The sequence below is a fragment of the Enhydra lutris genome, unplaced genomic scaffold (assembly GCF_002288905.1).
Source record: "Enhydra lutris kenyoni isolate GAN:26980312 unplaced genomic scaffold, ASM228890v2 scaffoldscaffold12, whole genome shotgun sequence".
Taxonomy (NCBI): Eukaryota; Metazoa; Chordata; class Mammalia; order Carnivora; family Mustelidae; genus Enhydra; species Enhydra lutris.
Window position 1 is genome coordinate 47,598,586 of NW_019154096.1, and position 22,388 is coordinate 47,620,973.

The 22,388-nt window shown below is 40.2% G+C and overlaps 1 protein-coding gene across 1 annotated transcript in view; it reads left to right on the top strand.

The window, feature by feature from the left end:
* The window catches only part of LOC111144941 (phospholipase C epsilon 1), a 276,379-nt gene that overhangs the window by 125,613 nt on the left and 128,378 nt on the right, over positions 1-22,388 (top strand). The window contains exon 3 of the mRNA XM_022499553.1: positions 14,480-14,796. Within this exon, the coding sequence (XP_022355261.1) occupies positions 14,480-14,796 (317 nt within the window). The remainder of the gene's footprint in view (positions 1-14,479; positions 14,797-22,388) is intronic.

Below are 22,388 nucleotides of genomic sequence, written 5' to 3' on the forward strand. Positions count from 1 at the left end.
ATCTGCTTAGCTGTGATGAATACAGCTTGAGATGAGCTTTTCTGGAGGAGAGAGAGAAAGACAAGCAGAGGACAGAGACGTGTATAGTTCATGCTGGGGGGCTGCAAGAAGGAGCAGAAATTACTGCCATGGCTGGAGAGTTAAGAGGAAAGCCAAGATAGTATAATGCCCTGACCCAGAGCTCAAGAAGATCCATGGAATTGGGCTTAGAGTTGAGGATTATGAAGCTCATGCTACATAACAACTCTCTGTTGATTTTAATGCATCAAGTCATGATGTCCTCAAATCTATTTTTAGTTACTATGGCATGGCCATTTTTTCCTGTTACAGTGGATTTTGATTTTGTTTGATTTTGTCAATAAGTATGTTCTACTTACATCACCAAACATAGTCAAAAAGCCATTAACTGCATAAATACAAAACAATTCCCCTACAACCTCATCCATTAGTGAATTCCCATATTAAGTACTTAATGAGTACTTGACTTGAAATAGTACTTGGTCAACAAGTGAGGCATTGTGAATCCTATGACCTTCCAGGTTTTGGTCCCATTTTAGTTGAAAAGGGAAAATCAACAGTTTGAATATGTGCATAAATTAACCTCAGGTACCCAAAGTATAATCCTGGCCTCACTAACCTACTACCTGTGAATAATTAGGCATGTCACTTAACCTTTCTGAGTTTCCTTGGCTGTAAAATGGAATACTAATCTTACTTGGGCTACAGAGTTGCTGATAGGACTAAAGGAGATAATTAAATAAAATATTAGCAGGTAATACTATCAGTACCATTATCATTGCCTTTTAAGGGGAAAAAAATTTCCAAGTGCATATGTGTTTTTCTTATTAAGTGACTTTGACCTATCTAAAGTCTGGTCCAGGTCATTTCTGCAATAATATGTACTAAGTTAGAAATAACATGCACCAGTTTTCTTTTAAGTCATAAAGCTATTTTAATTGATACTCATATCATCAAAGGTTGAAAATGTGATTATAAAAACAAACTAATACAGAGTGCATGTTCAACATTAATTTTAAAAATATATATTTCCTTTAAAACAAACATAATTTTTAAAAATATCAGAGTGTTTGTGATGTGAAGTCATGGTTACAGTCACGTCCCAGTTTGTCATCTATTCTTGTACAATGTACAGGTCCAATTTAGGGCTAGACTTGCAGATAGACAATAAATATCTGGTGGTCTTATATAAGGCTCTTCTCAGCCTATTCTTAAACATAAAACTTAATGGACTGTTAAAAAGTATGAAAACTAATCAAAGTGATATACCATATTAATAGCATAATGGATAACAACCACAGGATCATCTCAGTAGATGCAGAAAAGGCATTTGACAAAATCTGACCCCCTTTTATGAAAAGACACCCAACAAAAAAAGAATAGAAGGGAACACCCCCAACCAGACAAAGTGCACTTATGAAAAACCCACAGTTAACATAATGCATAATCGTACAAACCTGAAAGCTTTCTGCCTAAAACCAGGAACCAGACAGATATCACCGCTTCTATTCATCATTATACTGGAGATTCTAGCCAGGGCAGTTAGGCAAGGAAAAGAAATAAAAGGCATCCAGATTGGAAAGGAAGCAGTTAGACTATCTCTATTAACAGATAACATGACCTTATATGTAGAAAATCCTAAGGAGTCCACTGAAGCATTATTAGAACTAATAAATTAGTTCAGCAAGGTTGCCGGATATAAGCTCATATAGTTGTATTTCTGTTCACTGGGCATGAAAAATTAGAAAATGAAGTTAAGAAAACAATTCCATTTACAGTGGTATCAAAATCAATCAAATATTTAAGCATAAATTTAACAAAAGAATGTTAAGACTTGTGCACTAAAAGCTACAAAACATTGTTGAAAGAAATTGTATAAGACATAAAGAAGTGGAAAGACATCCTATGTTCATGGATTAGGAGATTAATATTGTTCAGATGAGAGTACTTCCCAAAGCAGTCTACTGATTCAGTGTCATTCCTATCAAAATTCCAGCAGCCTTTTGTGCAGAAATTAACAAGCTGATTCTAATATTCATATGGACTTTCAAGGGGAACCAGAATAGCCAAAATAAGTTTTTAAAAGAAGAATGAAGTTAGAGGACTCACACTTCTGATTTCTAAACTTACTATAAATATATGGTAATCAAACCAGTGCCATACTGGCATAATGACAGACATACAGATCAATGGAATAAAATAGAGAGCCTAGAAATAAACTTTAGCATATCTGGTTAAATTATTTTCAAGAAGGGTCCCAAAATCATCCGGCGGGGGAAAGGACAGTCTTTATAACAAATAGTGCTAAGAAAATTAAATATTCATATGTTAAAAAAAATGAAGTTGGATCCTTTATTTCCGCTATGTACAGAAATTAACTCAAAATGGATCAAAGACCTAAATGTAAGACCTAAAACTGTGAAACACAGGGGGAAAAGCTTCATGACATTGGATTTGGCAATGATTTCTTGGATATGACACCAAAGGCACAAGGAACCAAAAAAAAAAAAAAAAAAAGATAAATTGGACTACATCAAAATGGAAAACTTTTGTGCATCAAAGAACAATATCAGTTGAGTAAAAAGGTAACCCATAGAATGGGCTAAAATATTTCCAAATTACATGTATAAGAAATTAATATCCAGAAAGTATATAAAACTCAACAATAAAAAGACAAACAATCCAATTTAAAAATCAGGAAAGGTCTTAAATAGGTATTTCTCAAAAGAAGATATGTGCATTACCCATAAGCTCATGAAAAGATGCTCAACATCATTAGACATTAGGGATATGCAAATCAGAACCATAAAATACTTCATAGCCACTAGGACATCTATAATTAAAAGAAAAAAGAAAGAAAGAAAAAATGAAAATCTGGGGACACCTGGTTGGCTCAGTTGGTTAAGTGTCTGCCTTTGGTTTGGGTCCTGATCCCAGGCCAAATCGGTTGGGTTCCCTGTTCAAGGGGCAGCCAGCTTCTTCCTCTCCCTCTGCTCCTCCCCCTCAGTGCTCCTGCTCTCTATCTCTCTCTCTCTCAAATAAATAAATAAAATCTTTTTAAAAAATGAAAAAAAAAAGAAATGCAAAGAAAAGGAAAGAAATGTGTACCTGGAAGTGGAGAAATTGGAGCCCTATACACTAATGATGGGAATGTAAATTGGTACAGCCAATATAGAAAACAGTTTGGGCATTCTTCAAAAAAAAATGCTAGACATAAAATTACCATATGATCTAGCAATTCCACTCCTAGGTATTTATCCATGAGAAATGAAAAAATGTTCACATGAAAGTTTTTGCACAAATGTTCATAATAGAATTATTCATGGTAGCCAAAAAGTGGAAACAACCTGATTGTCCATCAACAAATGAATAGATAAACAAAATTTTTGGTGTATGCATAAAATGGAATATTAGTTATTCGTATAAAAATAAATGACGTACTGATTCATGCTATGCTGATGAACCTGGAAAACATTATAAGTGGAAAAACCCAGACAAAAGGCCACATATTATATAATTCAGTTACATGAAGTATACAAAGTAAGCAAATCCATAGAGATAGAAGGTAGAATAATGGTTGTTAGGGGCTGATGTGGCCCCGGGAGAGGGAGGCAATGGGGAGTGATTGCTAATGTGTACAGGGGGTAATAAAAATGTTTTAAGATTGTCTAAGGTGACAACTGTAACTCTGTGAATATACTTAAAAAACACTGAATTGTACACTTTCAAAATTGAATTTTATGGTATGTGAACGATATCTTAATTTAAAAGAAGGAATGGACATAAATAGCTCAGTGATATTTTAGCATGGAAAGATTTAACTCCGAAACGGCCCTGACATCTTGATGGGGTTTGCTGATAATACCAGGTTAGAAGGGGCATGAATGTTCTCTTTACAGAGGGAAGAGCTATAGAGTTGGGAACAGCAGGGGTTTGGTGGAGGGGCTTTTTTAAACTGGGTAATCTGTTAGTACAATGTACAGCAAGATTTACAGACATTTGTTTTTAAATGAACAAATGAGGTATCATTAGGGAATCTTAAAAAAAAAAATTTTTTTTTATTATGGTAGGCACCACACCAGAGGGTACGAGTTACAGGTTATAAAAACAGAGCAAAAGTTTCCATAGCCTGAAATGATTTGCTACATGACAGTCTCTTCCTCTGGCTTCTAAGATGAAAGGCCCCAGAATTCCTTCTTCCTCTTTCAAATGATGACTTAGTGATGATGATAAAAATGACTAACTACTGAGAGCTGAATATGTATGACACCTCTTACATGCATTTTCTCATTTTAATTTCCCCATCATCACTGTGACATAGTTGTTGAGAACTTACCCAAGATCACGCAGCAAGTCTGTGCCAGAGCTGGGCTGCAGCCCCACACCTGTGTGATCCAAAGACCTCACTGATAACCACTGGACTGTGCCGTCACTTTCCTCTGAAGGAAAATCCCCCCAAGAGTTTACAACTTCTAACCACACCAAGTAGGGAGGCAATAGTGTGGAGAGGAAGTACTGTGGACTGGGAGTTCAGGGCCTAATTCTAGTCCATCTTTGTCCTAATCAGCCCTGTGACCTTGGGCAAGAAGCTTGACCTCTCAGAGGCATAGTTTCCTGATTTGTAAAGTGTGGAAAATTCATCCTGACTACCCCCATCATTCCTTCCAGACCCAGTGTTTGGTCTAAGTCCAGCTTGGTTTACCTAGTGCTAATAAAACCTCAGATTCAGTTATAAAAGTGACACTAAGGAATAGAACCTTCAAGTCAGTGTAGGGTGGGATGTGGAGTGTCTTTTGTGTCAGTCTGGTATGGCGCTGGTCCCAGAGCTAATCTCAGTGTGATGTGGAGCAGTTCCTTAACCTCTGTCACCATCTGCTAAAATGGGGATAGTGATAACACAGTGCGCTCTGCCGTCCACACAGAGTGGTTGTGAGCACTGAGTAAAATTTCTGTAGGTACTAGTACATAATAAGTACTAGGTAGTATCTATTTCTTAATAATATGATAAGCAGTGGGACACCTGGGTGGCTCAGTCCATTAAGCGTCTGCCTTTGGCTCAGGTCATGATCCCAGGGTTCTGGGATCAAGTCCACATCTGGCTCCTTCCTCAGCAGAGAGACTGCTTCTCTCTCTGCTTATGTTCTCTCTCTCTCTCTGACAAATAAATAAATAAAATCTTTTTTAAAAAAATAATATAATAAGTAGTCATTATCATATATTATTTAATAATTGGTTTATGACTATTATTATTGAAGGTTATAATTATATTATAGAGATACAAATGCCCTTAAAGGTTATGATGCAAGTAGCCCTGCCAGGTTGGACTCTGGAGTTCAGGTGGCCCGCCTGGGCTTGCTTCTAGAATCATCCACGTCTGTGGGCTCAACCACCCCTGAGGAATGCACTGCTGGGTAGAAGGGATTAGATTGTCACCAGCACTCCCAGCTTCCCTCCGATTACCTTGGAGTCACTAATGCCATTTATGCAACACAGTATCCCAGTTTGCCATATGAATTTTAGCTCAATTAATTTTGTTTACCCAAAGTAGTCAGAAATCGGCAGGTAGTCAATGAGAGGCACTGTTAAAACAGTTAGCTGGTGTGCTGTACAAAGAAAAGAAACTTCTGTTGCCTGGAAGTTTCACAAAATGGGTAGGGACTTTTTTTTCTTTCAGTGTTAGTTGATAACATAATAAGCACATATGATGTATTTACAATACCCTTTATCACAGTGTTATTTATTATGGTAAGACATTATAAACATAACATTGACTACTAGAAAACCATTAAAAATATTAGAAAGCCAGTTTTAGAGCTGGGTAAATGTGCACTGGAGAGTGTGTTTTTTTAAAAGGTTAGAAAAAACTATGTGCTCTGATCGCTAACTTGGTAAATACTGTGTATTTATTTTAAAAAAAAAAAGCCAACAAAACCAAACACATGAGATGTTGCAACAGAAATACTGAGATTATTTCTGGGTATGGGATTATTGATTAATTTAATTTTCCTCTATATGCTTCTCCACGTTTTCGATACTTTCACAGTGAGCTCATATATCTTTGGAAATCTGAGGGCAGAAGTTACTTTTTATTAATAAGAATTGTCAGGGGTTTTTTTTCTGCTCTGAGGTTTTTCAGTCCACTAAACTGTTTTAATCTGACTATGGCTTAATTTTCAATCTAGGCATATTGTTTTTTTCTTTTTTTTAAGTGCTAACTTAGAAATAATATGCTTCATTGATTTTGTGAACTTATCTTTTTTGTTGTAGTACTGAGGACAGGCCAGACACATTTGTTACAAGATTGATTTGTTAGTCTGAAAACCAATAACAGATAATGAGAAAGAATCACCAATTACCTAACCTTTCTTTTAAACCGTTTACTTCCCTGTTGAAAAGCAATTTTCAACTCTGCCTGAGATTATTGTCTTTAAGCCAACTCTAAATCTTTTATAAAAAGAAATCAACATCCTTCCTCTCCTGTCTTATTTTATAATTGGAATTGTACCACTCAGTGTCCATTAAATATGCAGTTGATAAATCTAACGCTTAAGTTAAAAAAATAAATGGACTGTCTACAAAACTAATTGATTCAAAGAAAAATGGATACAGTAGATATGATAAAAAAAAATTCTACTTTCTTCCCTACTTTTAATTTGAAGTACCTTTTCAAAAGCAATATTGTGATATTTATTGGAAAAAAATCTGAACAGCACAGATGTTGAACCAGGTTGTGTCTGTGAGATTAGAGTTTTTTCTTCTGGACTATTTTTTCAGATATAATTTTGATATTTTTTTTAAACACTGTCATATGTACAGTAGAAAAAAGTTAAACAAATAAACACTATTATTAGTTTGGTGTGTACAGGATAGATATGCCAACATACACCTATATTTGTAGGGTGCCTGGGTGGCTCAGTGGGTTGCACCTCTGCATTCAGCTCAGGTCATGATCTCAGGGTCCTGGGATCGAGTCCCCCATCGGGCTCTCTGCTCAGCGGGGAGCCTGCTTCCCTCCCTCTCTCTGCCTGCCTCTCTGCCTACTTGTGATCTTTCTCTGTGTGTCAAATAAATAAAATCTTTTAAAAAATACATTTGTGAAATTATTTTTCCTCTAATAGGATCATATTTTGTTGTTTCCAACGTGGTGTTTTTTTACCTAAATTTGTCATGAAAAAAATGTCAGTGTCTGCACATATAAATTTCCCTCATTTTGTCTATATTTTTGCAAGAATTTCTGTCAGATAAAATCCTAGAAGTGGAATTTCTAGGACAAAGGGTGTACTGTGTAAGTTTTGGTTTCCCTTCCCAGAAAGCTTATGCCTGTTTCACCAGCACTCATGGAGAATGAGGATGAAAAGTAATGTTTCAGAAGCAGAAATACATAGCAGGTCCTCTGGACGGTTTACCTTGGTTCAAAAACAAACACAAATGTTAAGTTACCATCAAAATATAATACAAGTACTATGCTCTATTTTTTATTGAAGTCAGATTCCTGTAATGTGTAATCCTGCTGTTAAACAACAGAAATGGAACTGAGTAAATTGAAGATCTTAGTGGCTTTATTAAGTGACTGATTTGTGCATCAGACAGTGTCCCATCTAGCAAGTAGAGTTGTACAAATGGACGGTTTTTGTAGGGAGGTGGGTGAGGCAAGAGGTTATTAGTAAAAGAAAAGAAGGATTGTTTCAAGCCAGATCACCTTCCCTTGGGGGAAAGGGCAGGGGGTCTTATTAGGTGGATTACCTCATCTTTGTGTGGGGTAGGGGTGTTATAGAGAGGGTCCACATGACAGATGACCTCATGGGTGCTGACCAGAAAATTCCAGATTGATTGGCTTAAATCCCACTCCTGGAGAGGTCTGCACTGCAGTTAAACCCTGGTTTACTATCCTGAGGGGGAAATGACTCCACCCAGGGCCTGTGGCTTTTTTTTTTTTTTTTTTTTTTTAAGAGACTCACCAGGAAATCATGGGACTCCATCTTCCCTGCAGAAGATCCCTCAAAATGCTGAGGGTAACAGAGGGCTGACCTTTGGAGTCAAAGCTGAATCGTAGTTCCACCCCCTCTCAGTTGTGGAATGTCTTTAGACAAATTACTTAACATCTCTGTCTTCTGTTTTACCACCTATAGGGTAGGGATAATAACCCTTGCCTTACAGTGTTCTTTGTAAGAATTAAATGAGTTTCTTGTTGCCGAGAGTTCTTAAATGGTGAGGAGCAGGAGGTAGGTGGGGAGCTGTTCTTCAGCTGCTGGAAAAGGATTAGGGTATTAGCCAAGGGCATCCTGGATGATAAAGTTTTTAAAAAGCTTTGCAAAAATCCTTGATGTAATTGCTAACATTCTAGTTAGTATATGCTATGTAATATTACACCTCTTCCCACATCCTCCATTTCCCTCCCCGACCCTGCATTATATTGATTATCTGTCTCCTCTCGTAGAATGTTGTATGTGAACAAGGATCTTTTCTTGTTCACTAAATCCCAACATCAGTGTGGCCGGTAACAAAGTATCACACACAATAGGCACTCAGCAAATGAATGAATGAAATTTGTACTGGAGCCTTTCTTCAACCCATTCAGGTTTATTGACAGCTAAGAGGGCTGGCCCTTGGACACAGATCACACCCAAGGTAACTCAGGCTTGGCCTGGGATGATGCAGAGTCCTGGGCCAGGAGCCAGACCCTTCTGGATCCTGCTCAGCTTTTGCCATTTCCAGGGCTGACCACTCATGACCTGGGTCCTTGGGCAAGTCCCATAGCAACTTCACTCAGACTTTGTAAAAAATAACATTAGCAATGCCTGGCTGTCGGGACATTCTCACATTATGCAAGAGATTATATGAGATTCCTTGGTAAACTCTAGGTTTTCATGTGAGGCACAGCAAGAAAGACCAAATACTATTCGTTTTGATTGGACCAAAAAGCAGAAGGAGAAAGAAATGGAAAGGGGCAGGTTTTACTGGGCTCGAGCCCAAACCTGAGGCTCTTCCATGGGCTTGGACCCAAACTAGCATTTCTGAACAAGCGCTAACTCTGAGGGAGGGGGTGGATTTTGGGGGGAGGGAGTTCCCCAATAGCACTGTACCCCAGGGCATTGGGTAAGCAGTTATTAAGGAAAAGTGCTTACCAAGTTTAGCGGCTTTTCTGGATATTTCTGGACTGCACAATATGTAGACAGCCCCTGGAAATGGTAGCTTATAATAAAAATCAGGTGCTTTCTGATTACCAGACAGGAAGGCAAGAATGACAGGACTCTGGGGATGGCAGGGGGCAAGGCAGGGGAGGGGATACTGCTCAAGGGAAGCTGTGGGCCAGATTTCCCTCCCTGGAGGCAGAGTGATTGCCTAGATCCAACCAGAGTCTGCAAAGTCTAGGATACTATATTTTTATGTAGATGTTTTGACCTTCCCACTATACACGTGGTTCCTTCATAAGTCACACCTATTTTGTGGTGCCTTCTGGAAAATAAAGCTTCATTCCTTATTTTCAACAGTGACATTCCATCTCTCCTAATATACGGAGCCATCGGGAATAACCTGCAGTTTTCTAAATAAGCCACAGTGTCTCTTACCCTCTGACCTTTACATAGAGTTCCAAGCAATAATGCAGACTAAATTTCCTTGGACACTGACTAACCTCACAAACACCTTAAGCCCTGTTCCCCCATTGAGAATCACGAAGTGTGATGATATAAGTTCTGAAGGAGCTGTAATTCCCACAAAAATGATATGTAGACAAGGTTGAGGAGAGCAACTGTTGTTCCATGAGACCATATGCTGAGTGATCAGGAACATCAGCTCTGAAGTCCAGTAGACCTTGATTCAAATCCCAGCTCCCAGGTTACTTCTTTGGTGACCTCACGTCAGTCTCCCATCATACTACTATCTACCTCCTGAGTTAATCCATGGAAAATACTTAGTTCAGGAAACTAATGTTTGAGCAGAGAACCAGAACTTGCAGGCACTGTGTCTCATGGTAAATATTTCCAGGTTGTGACTGTGTCGAGAGCTATAGCCCTTTTCTGCTGTAGAATAGCTTTTAACTGAAGAACATAGAGCTGAGAGAAAACCTTGACTGTGACAGAGGTGGATAATTTTATTCACCATACATTCTAAAAACTTTTTCACAAGAGAAGAACTACAGCCTCTAGTGGGCTTTATGCATTTTCTCCACAACTAATGAGGAAGTGCCAGGGGTCATGGAGCTTTGAGGTCTCTCAGCCATCACAGAGTTGCCCATCATGCAGAAAGCACAGTGTGATGGTGATGGAGGCTGGAGTTGGGGCCATCTGGCATGGGAAGGGGAAGGGGGAGATTATATGGAGCACCCAGCAAGAACAAGAGAAAACGGGAAGTTTTTAACAGCTGCTTAAAGTTTGGAGCTTGTGGGGCACCTGGGTCGCTCGGTCGGTTAAGCATCTGCCTTTGGCTCAGGTCACGATCTTAGGGTCGTGGGATAGAGCCCCATGTCAGGCTCTTGCCTGCTGTGCCCTCTCTCTCTCTCTCTGTCTCTCTGTCAAATAAATAAATAAAAGCTTTTAAAAAAGAAAAAAAAAAGGGTAGAACTTGTGGGCAGAAAATTATCTCCCAAGATTTCTGGGCTATTTCTTTGTAGGGCATGAGTATTTCTGCTTTAAAGAGACATACACAAAGGTCTACATTATGTGTCAAGGTTTCTAACATCAGATTTGTGTTTCTTTTGAGTTTGATGTCACTTGTCCTGAGACATGTGGACTGTGACATTTATTGGGACTACAATGACCCCACTTCTTTTTTCTTCTTTCATTCAGTTTTTTTAGGTCTCCTTTATTGCCGTTTCTCACCAGTCACTAGACTCTTTATTCATTGTAGCAGCATGTGATTCCTATCTCAAGATAAATTGCAGTTTATAATATATTATCTTAGGTTATTTATATCTTTTATTACATTATCTCTTCTCTTACATATTAGATAAATGATTTCACAAGATTTAGGAGTTACTTTTATTTCCATCACAGAGTGTTGTACTTTGAAATCATGTTTCAGAGTTGGTTACGTCTGGGAAGACCTCCCCTCCCCTATAGGGCTAATTCCACTGTACATAAATTATCAGTATCCAGAAGCTCAATCTGCCTGTTATCAGACCACATTCTGAGTCCATTTTCAGGAAATCTAGTACTCCCTAAACTATTCAAAAGTTGGAGAGTGAGGGGCACCTGGGTGGCTCAGTGGGTTAAGGCCTCTGCTTTCGGCTCAGGTCATGATCCCAGGGTCCTGGGATCAAGCCCCACATTGGGCTCTCTGCTTGGCGGGGAGCCTGCTTCCTCCTCTCTCTCTCTGCCTGCCTCTCTGCCTCCTTGTGATCTCTGTCTGTCAAATAAATTAAAAAAAAAAAAAAGTTGGAGAGTGAGACCATATACACCATGTAGATTTGAGCACTTGCTATATTTTAATTATTTTCAAATAAGATCTTAGAACTAAATATAATTTGGTAGTCCTTGCTGTCCACTGAAGTTGATTTTTGGTAGTTTGGTCCAAAAAATGGAAAAAAAATGGTTGCAATAAGTCATTGTACTCTTTACTCACCCATTCACCTTTTAGAATCAAAGAGAAAGAATAATTTGGATACTATAGTTTTTATACAGAAGACAAAACAGGGAGTTCTGACTGGAATATACTTAAAATAGGATCAGGCTTGCATCAGTGAAGAACAGTATTATTCAAACTTTACAGTTTTCTTCTCATGATTTTTTGTTAGATTGTCACTGAGAGCATTCCTGCAAAAGAGGAACAACTCAATTAAACAGCAAATGTAACCAAGTATTTTTCTTGAGCTATGCTTCAGAGGCGGCGGGTGGGCTGCATTGGAGAGGATAGGGTGAGGGAAGAACGTCAGAGCCCAGACCATCAATAGAGATGCCCCGTCAACAGGGTTGTCTAAGAACTAAGAACTCCCAGTTTCCTTCTTCTCTCCCACACTGTTACTGGTTTGTTAATTTGGGCAGAATGCATAGGCCTAGTTTTTGGATCAGAAGGTATGATCCCATACTTACCAGAGGAACGTATACTGTCGTGCACAGAAGATACACAGTGAAGGGAAGGCTAGAGAAGATTTAGAGTTTAAGAGGGAAGGGAAGTTGTATGGGCTTGTTTTTAAGGGTAAAGGAAACCAAACACGGGTAGGCAAAGAAGAGTCTGCGGTGGGAAAGACTGTTGATTGATGTTGGAGACAACCACTGAGGTAATTTGAATAGATTTAGTCACAAAACTAGGTGGGCCTTGGGGAGGGGGAGACACACATTTTTCTCAGAAAAGGAGGAGAAAACGGAAAACATAGAGGCATTTGGCCTAATGGAAGGAGTCCCTGACATTTGTCAGTTATCATCGTGTAGTAAAACATGTGGTAAGCATCAAACACAGTAGCTAAGTTTGTGGTGAGCACAGCATCTTGTTTAAACTGGTGATCACTATGTTGTATGCCCAAAACAAACATAATGTTGTGTGTCAACTACACTCAAGTAAAAACAATTTTTAAAAAATGATCAAACGAATTAAAGGAAAATAAAGGTGGCTTTGGGAGTGTGAGAATAGAAAGGCTATAATGCAGAGTAAAGAAGACAGTGAGTGATTTTGGAAAAAACAAAACAAATTCATGTCAAGTCTGAAACTGCCCTGAAGGTCCAGCTGAAGTTAGATAATCCAGATTAGCAAGGGTCCCATCACTAAGTAGCAACAATGTCAGGGTCATCACATAGCAGCCCAGAAGCCAAGGACAGATGGTTGAATTTAGAGTTGAAGATTGGGAAGTACATGCGGCGGGAAGTCAAGGAGACTTGGGACAGCATCCTGAGTGTTGTGGGTGCCATGCTAAAATGCTGACCATGCACACAAACCAAGACCAAGGAACTGGAAGTCTGCCAAGGACAGAGAAGGTTTTAGTAGAAGGGGTGGAAGGGAAAAGGCAGTCAAACTCAAGGCCGAGGATTTCAGAGTTCAGTTCTACAGAGATGGAGCACTTCAGAGTGATGATTCCAAGGTTGTCTGCAGTAGGGATTTAAAGAAGAGTCTAGGATATGGAAGTCTGAATGTTGATGAAGTCTTCCTCATGAACTGTGCCGTTGTCCAGTATCCAAGCCAGGTGACAGTCAGCAGTGAGGAATGCCATACCATCAGAAGGGCTTTGTTCTGCCAAAGAGTCAGTGAGAATGCTTTAAGAAATCAGGAATGGAAGAAAGATTCTGGGGAAGTAGAATGTCCCCTGTGGAGCTTAAGGGGGACTGGCCAGGGAGGGACTGCCGGGAAGGAAAAGGTATGAACTGGATGAGAAGTGAGAACAGTTTGGCTCCTGGGGCAGCATTTCCTGAAGGGCTCCAAGCAGCCCTAGTCTCACAGAGTGGCCCAGTAGGTGTGATATAAAGTGTGCTTTGGGGCGCAGTGGATGAAGCAATGTAAATAGATTTCTTTACTGCAATAACCCTTAGAGCCTTTAACAATATACCTGTGCACCTCCTGTGTTTCCGGGAAGAGGATTTGTGACATGAATATGTGACATTTCCCCAACTTAGCCATAAAACTCATCATACTTTGGGAAATTCTGTTGTAGGGTTCATCAGAGATTTTCAAAACTTTTTGAGCAGATGGACGGACGGATGGGTGGTTAAGTAGATGAATGAATGAATGACTCATAGGCAGGAAATTGAGAGATGGAGGAGTGGTCAAATAATGTGAATTTGTGCCCAGGGAATAATTTGGAGTCTATGAATACCTTTGGTGCTTCTGTCTAGTGCATTTGCCACGCTCCCTTCCTCACCATCTTTTTACTGCCACTTGTGGAGCAGGGAATAAGATTTATTTATTTAATTTATTTAGATATATCTCCTCATTGCCTGTTCCTCCCTTACTTTATAGGTGGTTTTGTCCCTGCAAACCCCCAAATGTTCTCAGCAAGAATCAGTCTTTGAGGGTGGAATTTTGGTAGGTAGACCATGAAGGTTTGGACCTTATGTGCCTTGGGTCCCCAAGGTCTCTTGTGTGTTTACACACCATGTGCCTATGCATCCACATATGCCTCCACCACCCTGTTCCACAGCCTTCTTTCCTCTTTCATCTTAGTTGTGGTGCCCACACCCACCCTCATTTTGCCATATTCTAATGGTTAGCACTGGAGGATGAGGAATCAAATAGTACCTTTGACTTGTCTTCTACTCTGCAAAGTGTCATAGTGAACTGGTTGGAGAATGCTGTGTTAGATCAGTTCTCCTTCTGAAAATGGGGAACTGAGCCTTTACCCATGCCCTAGGCAGCAGGAACAAGAAGCTGGATAGTTATTAGAAAGGTCTCCATTACAAGAAAGATAGTAGAGAGCTATTCACCAAGCAGAAACTTGGGTTAGGAGACCTGTAAGATTTTGAAAGGCTCTCAAGTAAATATCTGTTGTAGGGATATCAACCTTGGTGTCACCACAACTTCTGTTGTTTTATTTTAGAACGCCAGCCAGGCACCTCCATGGCCAATTCCAGTGCCCTCCCTTCAAGTTCAGCTGGGATCAGCAAGGAGCTGATTGACCTCCAGCCCCTCATTCAATTCCCAGAGGAAGTCGCCAGCATCCTGATGGAGCAGGAACAGAACATTTACCGAAGGGTCTTGCCAGTTGACTACCTTTGCTTCTTGACCCGGGACTTAGGCACTCCGGAATGCCAGACATCCCTGCCCTGCCTCAAAGCATCCATCTCAGCTTCGATTCTTACCTCCCAGAATGGAGAGCACAATGCCCTGGAAGATCTGGTGATGAGATTTAATGAGGTAAGAAGCCACTTGGAGATATACTTGTCCTTGAAACTCTAGTAAGTGATTTTTAAGCATATTTCTCCTCTTCAGATCATCTGTTATTGGTGTCTCACCTACCTCTTGGTCTTGCCACTTCCATGATGGCTGCCTTCTTTCCAAGCAGTGAGATTGACAACACATTGTTGTCCTCCTGGTCACTTCACTGCAACCTACCCTAGGCCTAACTATTCCTACCCTCACCTCTGTCTTCACCAAGTCCATGGGCCTTCTCCCTTTGGACAGTGTTTGCCCTTTTGTCCTCTCCCTTGCCAAAATATTCTCCCTGGGCCCATTTTCTGGTATTCCCCCTCCCCCTATTCCTACAGGTGCTTTTAAGACCAAATGTCTCAATTTTGAGTTTTGACCACATGATCCCTGGCCATAGTATCTGCCAACCCACCTCCTCTTCCATTATCAGGGCTCCTCAACAGAAATGTAAAAACCAATGCACCTGGGTCAGAAGCACAGGGAGGAACATGGGTTTGAGGGGCACTTGATCCCCCAACTCCTGTTCCCTGCACACCATCAAGATCCTCAGCCCAGAACGTTCCTTCAAGACCTCTGAGATGTTACCAGAAGCCAGTGCTGGAGAGGACAGCTGTGACCAGAGTCTGAGAATACTTGAGAGGAAGGCACTATAAGAGGCTTAGGGGCTGAGAGGAAAAGAGCCATGGGTTGGCATCATGTAGCCATGGAACAAGGACAAGGGACAGGAGGAAAGGCAGATCTCCATCCAGTATATCTCTGATGGACAGAGGGTCCATCAAACTTTGTCACGTAAACCCTTTCCAACTGTGGCAGCTCACCTTGCAGCCTCCACAGCCTGCCGATCCTGACCCCAATGATGGTTGTAAATGCCAGGGACCTTGATAAGGCCCAGTGGATGGATCAGAAAGTTTTAGAGGCTGAGCCCAACAGTTTTGTGCCTGTACATGCTCCATCACCATTCCTCAAAGGAAAGTCTGTTATCTGTAGGAATCGCTGATACCATCTGGCAGTGTCATGCTCATCATTTTACACGTACCATTTATTTGCTTCTCACAACAACCCTGGGAGACAGATACTCTCATTAGGCTCATCTTACCAGTGGAGACACCGGAGCACGAGGAAATGAAGTCATTTGCCCAAAGTTTCATGGGTGGTAGGTAGCAATAGTGATATTCAGACCTACATGGTCAGACCCCAGAGCCGGGGCTGCAAACCACTATCCTCCCACCTGTATCAGGCTCCCACTGAGGGCTAGCACCTGGCCCCGCCCCAAACTGAGCAACATAGACTCCCTGAGAATCCGCTTGAGAGCCTGTGAACCACAATGCCCCTAAATTGTTTTTTCAACGAAATCTCCTGATGTTCTTGATTTTCCCTACTGATAAAAATAGGGTGGAAAATGGAAGTTCCAGTACCTTCAGTGTTTTATTTGTGGATTTTACTCTCTGTTGTATAGTGCTTTAAATGTCCAGACCTACTCACTCTCAGGGCCTTAGACCTTATCCTTGTCCATTGTGCTTGTGGTTGTTTTAAATTCTACCTGAAGTTCTGCTTTGCCTGAACTTTTAAAATCTAATTTTAAATTAATTTTGGAGAAAGAAAATTTCAGTTTCTTCCATTCACTCCCATAACCTCAGGAATCAAAGATGAATCAGTGATTTCGCTAATTCAGAGTTAGTGATGATACAAAGGACAGCTGGGTTGAGGCATGCTTTGGACTATCTCTGAAAATAGTTTAGCTAAGCAACTTCAGAACATAAACAAGATTTCTGGGAAAACACTTAAACTACTTAAGAGAACAGTCTGTTTTCAAGTATTCTCAAGCATCTATTTTCATACAAATTATGGATACTGATTAAAAATCAGTCTTACATAGTCATTACAGATCTGAAATGACCTCTACTAGGCAACACTGGGCTAGCTAAATTCTAGTTACTTTCTATACTTTAGTGTAGAAAGGCTGCATTGCACTAAAAGAGAATTCTTTTCTTTTTTAATTTTTTTAATATTAACACATAATGTATTATTAGCCCCAGGGGTACAGGTCTGTGATTCAGCAGGTTTACACTTCACAGCACTCACCATAGCACATACCTTCCCCAATGTCCATAACCCAACCACCCTCTCCCTACCCCCCTCCCCCCGGCAACCCTCAGTTTGTTTTGTGGGATTAAGAGTCTTTTATCGTTTGTCTCCCTCCCAATCCCATCTTGTTTCATTTATTCTTTTCCTATCCCCCAAACCCGCCACATTGCCTCTCAACTTCCTCATATCAGGGAGATCGTATGATAATTGTCTTTCTCTGATTGACTTATTTCGCTAGCATAATACCCTCTAGTTCCATCCACATCATCACAAATGGCAAGATTTCATTTCTTTTGATGGCTGCATAGCATTCCATTGTATATATATACCACCTCTCCTTTATCCATTCATCTGTTGATGGACATTAGGTTCTTTCCATAGTTTGGCTATTGTGGACATTGCTGCTATAAACATTCGGGTGCATGTGCCCTTTTGGATCACTACATTTGTATCTTTAGGGTAAATACCCAGTAGTGCGATTGCTGGGTCGTAGGGTAGCTCTATTTTCAACTTTTTGAGGAACCTCCATGCTGTTTTCCAGAGTGGTTACACCAATTTGCATTCCCACCAACAGTGTAGGAGGGTTCCCCTTTCTAAAAGAGAATTCTTAAATTAAGATTTTCACCTTCTTAGAAGGTTCTTGCCTTCAAAGTGGTTTGGCTTTGACTTCTTTAAAGAAAAGGGAGGATAGGAGCCAGCATTTACTTATTAGGTGCTCTGGACTGGACATTTTCATGCTTTTAAATCCTATTTAATCCTCATGATAGTTGTATAGGGCTGTTGCCATTGTCTCTGACTCACAGATTTAAAAAAGTAAAGCTTAAGTAACAAAATAAATAATGATACTATTGGATTATAGTTCATAGAATAAGTATTCTTGAGTCCATAGTGATCAAAATAAATGAATAAATTCATTAATGGGATGGGAGGGAAGCTCTTAATTATAAAATAATCTAATTAATAAATGTAGAAGGATGAAAGAAATAGGAAATCACCTGGAGGACCCCCCCAGCAATAAATTGTTACAAGCAAGAATGCTAATATTATTGGGCAAAAATAAGATGAGAAACAAGATATTGGCTTAGTCAAAAATTATCTATCCACAAGGAGTGCCTGGCTGGCTCATTTGGTAAAACATTTGCCTCTTGCTCTCGGGGTCATGAGTTGAAGACCCACATTAGTAGTAGAGATTACTTAAGGAAATAACAAAATAAATAAAGAGTAACTCTCCATAAAATATTTATTAATCACAAAAGGAAAAATAGAACAGTGGAAAAACCCAGTAGACACCACCGTTTAAGTGCTCAAGGTCATCATGACCAGTAAGACAAGTTACATTGATAGGTAACTCTTGCTGTGGTGCACTAGGAAGGGCATGACATCATCTCTTTGATGTTCTTGACACCAAAGGAAAAGGGAGGGGCATAATCTAAATTTAATCATGAGGAAAACAAAGCATCAGACAATCCCAGATCGAGGGACAATCTACTCTTCAAAAGTATCAAGGTCATGAAAGGTAAGGAAAGATTGAGGAATTGGCAAAGACTAGAGAACACAAAGAAACATGACAACTAAATGCAGTGGGGCATCCTCCTGATACAAGGTTAGAAAAAAAGATATTAATGGGGAAACTGGTGAAATTCTAATAAGGCATATGGTTTAATTTGTATTCATGGGTCAATGTTAATTTCCTCATCTTGATAATGGCACTGTGGTTATAAAAGATGCTAACATTAGCAGAAGCTGGGTGCACTGTCTGCAGGAACTCTCCATCCTATTTTTGCAACTTCTCTGTGAATCTAAAATTACTTCAAAATAAAAAAGTTAAAAAAAAAAAGCTAGTGAAGCTCAGAAAGGTTGAGTCACTTGTTCAAGGTCACACAGTAGCTGAGTGATGTCAGAATCCAGATGTCTGTCTTCACAGTCTACTCTCTTCTAACCCAAGTGCCTTGCCTGTCCTCTCTGCTTATTAAATTGCCAAGGTCAAGTTTGTAGTAAAACCAGAATTGCTGATTGAGAATTTAATGAATTTTGAGACTCCTTTCACTTTTCCCCTCTCTTTCTACTTCCATTCTAAATCTCCTGTGCATCTATTCTTTTTAAACTCCTCTTTCTTTTCTATTTTTATCAAATTTCCTATTATCACTCATTCATTCATTCACTTAAGACTTATTTACTCAACACCTCCTGTGCTATAACCTTTTCTTCTTTCACTGATTTGTCAAACATAATATTCTTTTAAGTAAGAAATTAGGCAGTATATGATAAAATTTTACAACATTATAAGATCATACTTAGGTTCTGTTGAAATTAGATACACAAAATAAATGTACTTTCCTCATGGGAGGAAGATATCTATTGTTTGGAAGGCTGGAGAATCTCAAAGACAAGATAGAGAATACTAGCTCCATGGCAGGAGTGCTAGTCTCTTAGGGGAGAGGTGAATGCATTTATTATGCTTTCAGTTATTCAGTGCACATGTTTTCAGCACTTCTCAGAAGCAGGGCACCATGGTGGATAAGCACTGAGGAAAATGAGTAACAGTCTGCAGCTGCCAGCAGCTACCAGTCTTAAACTGTAGTCAGGCACAGGCACAAATCACTACCAAAAAAGGCAGAAAGTGCCTGCAGTGTGAGTGGCACAACTGTGGGAGCTGAGGTGTCTAGGTGGGTGATCAGAGCTCTCTCTGCTCAGTTTTGGAAGTTGGGGCTGGGCCTTGAGGGATGGATGGGCTAGAGAGGGGACATCACAGTGAATGGAGGATATTCCAGACAAGAAGACTTCTGGCTGTTACAAACAAGACCCATTGTCTAGGGAGGAAGCTTGCTCCTGATTGTCAATAGAACATTATTCTGAGCTAGAAGTTTCCTAAATTCTAATAACTCTTTAACCAATGACTTAACTCTTTACCCATTGACTTAACTGAGGAAAGGGAAGAAAATCCCTGGTGCCTTTTGGGCAATGTTGCATAACATTTGTTCTTAGGAAAATATGGTTAAAATGTAATTCAAAGTGCAGTCATAAAATATCTGAAAAAAATGACTTACATTAAGGAAGGCCAAGAGATAAATCATTGAGAATCAATGAGAATCGATTTAGATTTTGGCTTGGAAACAGTGTTTCTCCCCTTTCCCCCTTCTCCTGCCCAACATCAAGACTGGTACACATCAGAGTAACTTTTTTAAGGCAGTCATCTCTTTATCCACACAGGTAAATGGATGATGCAGAGGGTCAGCCCTGAAGCCAGTGGTAGTCAGATGGGGTGTTGGGGGCATAGATAAGTTCAATCCTGCTTTGCTTGATTTGGGAGGCAGGTCTTCCTGAACCCCTTTGATCTGTACATCTCTCTATAGTCATACTCTTGATTTAAATCTCTAAGAAACCAGTGTTCTTTCTTCCTTTTCAGGTTGAGCAACCTCACTCTCTGGCCACCCACAAAGTCTCTTACTTTGACAGTCTCAAATCATCCTGGGGGTTCCCCCACACACACTTTCTTCCCCCATCCAACCTCTGCCTCTAGCTCAGATTCCTTTTGATCTTACTGTTTTTTCATTTCATTTAGAATAAATTCCAGAGCCATTTATCTTTTCTAGAGGAACTAGAGAGGCATGTTTTCGTAGATAACTTCACTGAAGAGATTGCATACTTTAGCACATGAGCTAAGAGACGAGAAGCTATTAAATATTGAAGACCATTCTTACTCCCTTTGTTCTCATGCCTTTCTTCCTCCACCACCCCTGAGGATGATGGTGAAACATGGAAGTGGGTGGTATCCTGGGATTGAATTTCTGAGTCACTGGTTCGCAAACCTTATGCCTCTTAATATGGCCTCTGCTTCCTGTCTTTACTGTTCATCCACTGATGACCTTGGAAATCAGAATTTGTTGTGGTCTGCCTCTATAGCTGGGCCTCAGGACCTGTCAGCAGAGTGAATTTTTGTCTGTGTAACCACCACTGCCCACACCATTGCCAGATGCTCTTTTGTGTGATAGGTAGTTGAGTTCTTGACTGGAGACTGACCGGTTCTCAGCTCAAAAGTCCATTAGCAGGTTCACTTTTCCCTCTGGCCTGAGCAGTTTTTGCTTGTTGGGTAGTTTTTAGCAAGAACATTCCTCTGGGCTCCTTTTTGGACCCGGTGGTCCAGGAGAAGATCATGAGCTCAAGATTTATCCGAGTTATTCTGAGATCCCAGAAGACCACAGAGGGATTCTACTTAGCTCTCTGCCTCAGGCGACCTTCCCCGACCTCCAGAAGTTTGGTCAACCTAAGCAGTCACCAACCTGCTTCTCTAGGCACACAAATGCATGCAGCTCAAAATGACACTCAGTTGTTACTTGTTCCTTCTGTTTCACTAGAAGGTTTCACTAGTAGGTTTCATAGATTTCAGTGCAGCATTTTAAAGCCCTTCACTCTATGAAGAATGCCAAGGTGCAGCTTAACTCCCTGAGAAAGAATCGCAAGTAAACCATTAGCCCAGAAAATGGCTCTTTCGACCTAGGTCCTTTCAACCAGAATCCCTTATATACTTTGTAAGTGATGATCAATTTGGCATTTTCCAACATCTAAAACTATGTCTCATCATAGCCAAGGAAGGGCCATTTCTGCGCAGTAAGGAAAACGCATGACATCTGATAATGGTGGGGATTAGAGTGGGGGAGTGTCGTCATGCCCAAATATGTCCTTCACATGAAATATTTTGAAAAAAAATACTGTTTTTTTAATGTGTATATTCAATCATGTTAGGAAAAGTTCTTGTCAAGGCTTTTCTCCCCTCCTTTTATGCAGACAGCCAAGTAAATCATCTGTTTAGAGCTGCAATGCAAACTTCTTCCTCATATCTGAATACTCATGGGGTGCATTGCTGATAAAGCCCCCTCAGGGTAAGGGAAATTTCAGCTCACTATGGAAAACCAGATTTCTCCTTGAGAAAGCACATCTCCCCAGAGGCACCTCTGAAAGTAGACATTACATTCATTCTCCAGAACATTTCACCACGCATTCCCAAGTTAACAGAAATTTTAATCCAGAAATTTCTGGACCAGAAAATACAATAGGCAGTTGAACCACGAAGACTCAGCTGTGTAGGGTCATATTCTAAGAGCAGGGTTATTAGTAGGAGACTGATCTGTCCTAGAGCCGACTGACAACAAATTGTGTTTGGCGGTCCTTAGCAATCAGCACTCACAGGATTCTGCTCATACACAGTAACCATCAGTGAACAACAGGGCTGAGAATGAGGAGTGGCATCACTGTGCATCATCATTCAGCTTGAGGGTCAGCCTGCCTGGGTTCTAATCCACCATTCACAGCTGCATAACCTCAAGCTAACTACCTAATCCCTCATCTGAAGGTGGGGACAATAACAGTACCTACCTCAAATGGGTTATGTAAGTGTTCAGAAAGATGACATGTGTAAAGCAGTGAAGACCTGAGATACAAATGGTTCAATGTTGGTTACAAAACAAACAAACAAACCTAAAACTAAAATAACTAAT